General features: G+C 47.2%; 1 protein-coding gene across 1 annotated transcript in view; it reads right to left on the bottom strand.

Moving 5' to 3' along the window:
• Positions 1 to 6,129, bottom strand: part of LOC114072573 (sentrin-specific protease 1-like) — a gene marked incomplete at both ends in the record, with an annotated part of 12,668 nt that extends 6,539 nt beyond the window's left edge. Inside the window, 7 exons of the mRNA XM_027910451.1 lie at positions 255 to 458; positions 1,561 to 1,692; positions 3,685 to 3,843; positions 5,236 to 5,320; positions 5,440 to 5,478; positions 5,667 to 5,721; positions 5,879 to 6,129. Of these exons, the coding sequence (XP_027766252.1) occupies positions 255 to 458; positions 1,561 to 1,692; positions 3,685 to 3,843; positions 5,236 to 5,320; positions 5,440 to 5,478; positions 5,667 to 5,721; positions 5,879 to 6,129 (925 nt within the window). The remainder of the gene's footprint in view (positions 1 to 254; positions 459 to 1,560; positions 1,693 to 3,684; positions 3,844 to 5,235; positions 5,321 to 5,439; positions 5,479 to 5,666; positions 5,722 to 5,878) is intronic.
• Between the last annotated feature and the right edge of the window lie 46 nt (positions 6,130 to 6,175).

The raw sequence follows: 6,175 nt of genomic DNA, 5'->3' as shown, positions 1-6,175 counted from the left end.
CTCCATAACTCCCTTCTAAACACCCCAAAATCCTCTCCTGACCCCAATAACTCCCTCCTAAACACCCCAAACTCCCCTCAAAGCTGTCCCTGATCTCTCTAACTCCCTCCTGAACACCCCAAAAACCTCTCCTGATCTCTGTAACTCAATCCCAAACACCCCAAAAGCTGTTCCTGATCTCTGTAACTCCTCCCTAAACACCCCAAACTCCCCCAAAATCCCTTCCTGACCCCCCAAACCCCCCCAGCACTCACGGCCAGGCACCAGTGCACGCCCAGGTGGATGGGCACGAGCAGCAGGTCCACGGAGAAGATGTCCACCTTCTTGGTCCACCTCTTGACGGCGCCGTAGCCGGCCGAGCGCAGCTTGGTGAAGAAGAAGGTGTTGAAGGCGTGCACGGCCGGCAGCCCCTTCTCCTTGCTCCGCTCCATCAGCAGGTTCATGTAGAAGTTGATGATCTAGAGGGGTAAAAAAAAGGGGGAGGGGTATTAAGGGGGGATTTTTTGGTGGTTTAGGGGGTTAAAGATAAAAAAAGAGGGAAAAAAAGCGAGGAATTTGGGGTTGGGTGAGTGGGGATTTATTGATGGGGAGGTTTTTTTGGTGGCCCTGGTCATGGTTATGGCCATTTATTATTATTATTATTATTATTATTATTATTATTATTATTATTATTATTATTATCATCATCATCATTATTATCATTATACTTATCATCATTATAATATTATTGTTATTATTATAATTACCACCATCATTATTATAATCAGAATTATTTTTACTATCGTAATTATTTTATTACAGCGATAATTGGTATTATTATATTATTTTTATTATCATTATTAGATACTAATAATCATTATTTTATTAGTATAGTTATTATATTTTACTATAGTTATTATAATTGCTATAACTATTATGATAATAGTAATTTTATTACAATTTTCATTATAGTAATAATTATTTTATCATTATTATTTTCATTATTTTATCATCATTATGCTGATCACTATTACTATTTTATTACCATTACTTTATTATCTTTATTATCATCATTATATTACTAATTTTATTATCATAATTATCATCATTATGGTATTATTTTATTATCACTATTATTTTATTATAATTACTATCACGATAATTATTATTTTATCATTATTATGATGGCAATCATTATCACTACAATTACTATAATGACCACTATTTTATCATTACTACAACCATTATAATCACCATTATTACTATTTAATCATTATTATCATCACTATTATTTTATCATTACTATGATCATCACCACTATTATTTTAATTATTGTGATAACCATTATTTTATCACTATTATAATTATTATCATTACTTTATTATAATTTATTATCATTACTTTATTATAATTTACTATTTCAATTATTATTATAATTACTTTATCACTATTACAATTATTGTTATGACCACTATTTCATCATTATTACGATCGTTATAATCACCATTATTACTATTTAATCATCATTATTTTACGATCACTATTTCACCCGCTATTCCCGGAATTCCCGGAATTCCCGACCTCGTCGTTGAGCCAGTTGAGGTTGTTGAGGGTCTGGATGTCCTTGCGGGTGATGGTGAGACGGAAAGCCTCGCTCAGCACCTCGTCCTGGTTCCCGCCCCGGAACACGCTCTTGATCTCCTTCTCCATCTCCTGCGGGACCACACGGAGCTGGGAACGCTGGGAATGGGAATTCCCGACGCCCCCGGCACGGGGGGAGGGGCACAGACGGGCTGGGGAATTCCTGATCTTCCAGCTCGTCCCAAAAGATCCACCCAACTGATCCCAAAGGATCAACCCCAACCCATCCCAAAGGATCAGCCCCAACCCATCCCAAAGGATCAGCCCAACCCATCCCAAAGGATCAGCCCAACCCATCCCAAAGGATCAACCCAACTGATCCCAAAGGATCAACCCCAACCCATCCCAAAGGATCAACCCAACTGATCCCAAAGGATCAACCCCAACCCATCCCAAAGGATCAGCCCAACCCATCCCAAAGGATCAGCCCAACCCATCCCAAAGGATCAACCCAACTGATCCCAAAGGATCAACCCAACTGATCCCAAAGAATCAGCCCAACTGATCCCAAAGAATCAGCCCAACTGATCCCAAAGGATCAGCCCAACTCATCCCAAAGGATCAGCTCAACTGATCCCAAGGGGGTCACAGATGGGCTGGGGAATTCCTGATCTTCCAGCCCATCCCAAAGGATCAACCCCAACCCATCCCAAAGGATCAACCCCAACCCATCCCAAAGGATCAAACTCAACCCATCCCAAAGGATAAACCAAACTGATCCCAGGGGGGTCCCAAACGGGCTGGGGAATTCCTGATCCTCCACCTCATCCCAAAATATCAACCCAACTGATCCCAAGGGGGTCACAGACAGGTTGGGGAATTCCTGAACTTCCAGTCCATCCCAAAAGATCAACCCCACCCCATCCCAAAGGATCAAACTCAACCCATCCCAAAAGATCAACCCAACTGATCCCAAAGGATCAGCCCAACCCATCCCAAAGGATCAACCCCAACCCATCCCAAAGGATCAACCCCAACCCATCCCAAAGGATCAGCCCAACCCATCTCAAAGGATCAACCCCAACCCATCCCAAAGGATCAAACTCAACCCATCCCAAAGGATCAACCCAACTGATCCCAAAGGATCAGCCCAACCCATCCCAAAGGATCAGCCCAACCCATCCCAAAGGATCAGTCCAACCCATCCCAAGGGGGTCCCAAACGGGCTGGGGAATTCCTGATCCTCCACCCCATCCCAAAATATCAACCCAACTGATCCCAAGGGGGTCACAGACAGGTTGGGGAATTCCTGATCTTCCAGCCCATCCCAAAGGATCAACCCCAACCCATCCCAAAGGATCAGCCCAACCCATCCCAAAGGATCAGCCCAACCCATCCCAAAGGATCAGCCCAACCCATCCCAAAGGATCATCCCAACCCATCTCAAAGGATCAACCCCAACCCATCCCAAAGGATCAAACTCAACCCATCCCAAAGGATCAAACTCAACCCATCCCAAAGGATCAACCCAACTGATCCCAAAGGATCAACCCCAACCCATCCCAAAGGATCAACCCCAACCCATCCCAGGGGGATCCAAGCCAGGCTGGACAAAGGGAACTGAACAATGGAACTGGGAATTCCTGGACTTAACCCAACTGATCCAAGGAGGATCCAAAATATTTGTAAGAAAATAAAGCAAATTTGCAATAAGAAAATAAATTTGCAATAAACTAAAATTTGCAATTAAAAAATTTGCAATAAACAAAAACTTGCAATTAAAAAATTTGCAATAAACTAAAATTTGCCCTTAAAAAATAAATTTTCACCAAAATAAAATTTGCCCTTAGGAAATAAATTTGCACTAAAATAAAATTCGCCCTTAAAAAAATATAGTTGCAATTAAAAATAAATTTGCACTAAAATAAATCTGCACTTAAAAAAATAAATTTCCAATAAAATAAACCACATTTTCCATCCAATCCAATCCAATCCAATCCAATCCAATCCAACAAATTCACCATAAAATAAAACTCGAGGCTGTTTGTTTTTTTTTCCTGACAGGTTAATAAATTGTCTGCTGTCCCAAACCACCCCCCACCCACAGGGCTGTTTGTCACCCACCTCGGTGATCTCCGGGAATTCCTCCTCTCCCTCGGGACCCTTGGGATGCTCCTCCTGCTCCTGCTCCGGCCCCACCGTCACCGGGATCTCCTTCTCCAGCGGCACCCGCAGGTTCAGATCCACCCGCCCGGGCAGCGCCTGCTCCCGCTGCTGCAGCCGCTGCAGGAACCCATGCAGTGTCAGTGGGATCCACGGGGATCCATGGGGATCCACAGGGATCCAGGGAGTCACTGGGATCCACAGGGATTCACCCTTTCCCACACAGGTTCAGATCCACCCGCCCGGGCAGCGCCTGCTCCCGCTGCTGCAGCGTGAACATGGTGTCAGTGGGATCCACGGGGATCCACAGGGATCCACTGGGATCCAGGGAGTCACTGGGATCCAGGGAGTCAGGGATGGAGTCAGGGAGTCACCCCTTCCCATACAGAGCATTCCCTGATTCCAGAGATCAGGAGGATTTAGGGATGGAGTCAGGGATTCATTCCTGCCCACCCAGGGCATTCCATGATTCCAGAGGTCAGGGATGGAGTCAGGGAGTCACCCCTTCCCACACAGGGCATTCCCTGATTCCAGAGATCAGGAGGATTCAGGGATGGAGTCAGGGATTCATTTCTGCCCACCCAGGGCATTCCATGATTCCAGAGATCAGAGATGGAGTCAGGGAGTCACTCCTGCCCACCCAGGGCATTCCATGAGTCCAAAGATCAGGAGGATTCAGGGATGGAGTCAGGGATTCACCCCTTTCCATACAGGGAATCCCAGGAGTCCAGAGATCAGGGGGATTCAGGGATTCACCCCTTCCCATACAGGTCATTCTATTAGTCCAGAGATCAGGGATGGAGCCAGGAATTCATTCCTGCCCACCCAGGGCATCCCATGATTCCAGAGATCAGGGGGATTCAGGGATGGAGTCAGGAATTCACCCCTTCCCATACAGGTCATTCTATTAGTCCAGAGATCAGGGATGGAGCCAGGAATTCACTCCTGCTCACCCAGGGCATCCCATGATTCCAGAGATCAGGGGGATTCAGGATTCATCCCTTCCCACCCAGGGCATCGTCCAGGGACACGGGGGATTCAGGGATGGAGTCAGGGATTCACCCCTTTCCATACAGGGCATTCCATGAGTCCAGAGGTCAGGGATGGAGTCAGGGATTCACTCCTGACCACTCAGGGCATTCCCTGATTCCAGAGATCAGGGGGATTCAGGGATGGAGTCAGGGATTCACCCCTTCCCACGAGTCCAGGGACATGGCAATGTTTGAATGATGCTCCCAAGGATTTGGGATCAGTGGGATTTGGGGGGTCCTGTGCAGGGCCAGGAGCTGGGATTTTGGGGATCACTGGGATTTGGGGGGTCCTGTGAGAGGGCAAGAGTTGGACTTTGGTCCTTGTGTGTCCCTTCCCACTCAGGATATTCCATCATTCCTTTTCTCCCTTCCCTCCCCTCCCAAACTGGATCCAATTTTTCCCATTTCCCCCCCCATTTTTCCACCCTTTTTTTGCTCTGGGATTCCCCCTCCAGACCTTCCTCCTCCTCCTCCTCCTCACCTGGTTCTGGAGCTGCAAAGCCAAAGCTTTTTTCTCCTCAATCTGCCTCAACCTCTCCCGAGCTCGGGAATCGTAAACGCTGGTCCTGGAAAAAAAAACCACCTTTTTAGGGTTTTTTGGGGGATTATAGGGGGGGAAAAAACCATCAACCTTTTAATTTCTCATCCTCCATAAAAAAAAATAGAGAAGGAAAGATGAACTTACAGCTCTTTGATCCACAGCTCTGCCTGGAAGAAGGGAGGGCTGGAAAAAAAAAGAGGGGAAAAAAAAGGGAGAGATTTTAGTGGTTTTCCCCCTGGTGGGAAAAACAGGGAGTCATGGCTTGAAAAGTGGGGTCTCCTGGTGAAAAACCTTCTCCCTAAATAAACCATCAACCCCCCCTTTTCCTTCCTTCCAGGAGCTCCTTCTTCCCTCATTCCCAGGGTTCTCACCTCGGGGCCGACGTCCTGGGATCCTTCACCTTCAGCAAAATGACGGAGTCGGAGCCTGAAGGGACAGGAAAAAAGTCACTGGAACTTCCACTTTCCTCACTCATTTTCCTCACCCACCTCTCCCATCCAGGCAGGAGAAAGGTTTGGATGGGAATTTCAGTCCCTTGCCAGTTTTCTTTTTTTTTGGGGGGGGGGAGGGGGTTTGTTTTTACCTTCGGGCTGGGCGGTCGATGCCGGCGGAGGCTCATCCCGTTCCTGGGCTCTGGAATTGCTGGACTGGAAGATGCCGGAGGGGAAAGCGGGGGAAAAGCAAGGTGGGGGCTTGGGAAGGGGCTGCCCCCGGATTGGGGGGTTGCTGGGGGGGTGGGGAGGGGCTGGGGCAGCTCTGGGGGCTTCGAAGGGCTTCGAGTCCTCCTCGCCGGGCGGCTCCTTCAGCAGGGGCTTGGTGGAATTGTTGGGGCACCTGGAGCTGGGGACAATCAGCAGGAAAAGGAATGTGAGCAGGAAAA

The sequence above is a fragment of the Empidonax traillii genome, unplaced genomic scaffold (genome assembly GCF_003031625.1).
Source record: "Empidonax traillii isolate 1590-97213 ecotype Southwest subspecies unplaced genomic scaffold, ASM303162v1 scaffold3490:size12731, whole genome shotgun sequence".
Lineage (NCBI taxonomy): Eukaryota > Metazoa > Chordata > Aves > Passeriformes > Tyrannidae > Empidonax > Empidonax traillii.
This window is presented reverse-complemented; position numbering and strand designations above follow the sequence as displayed.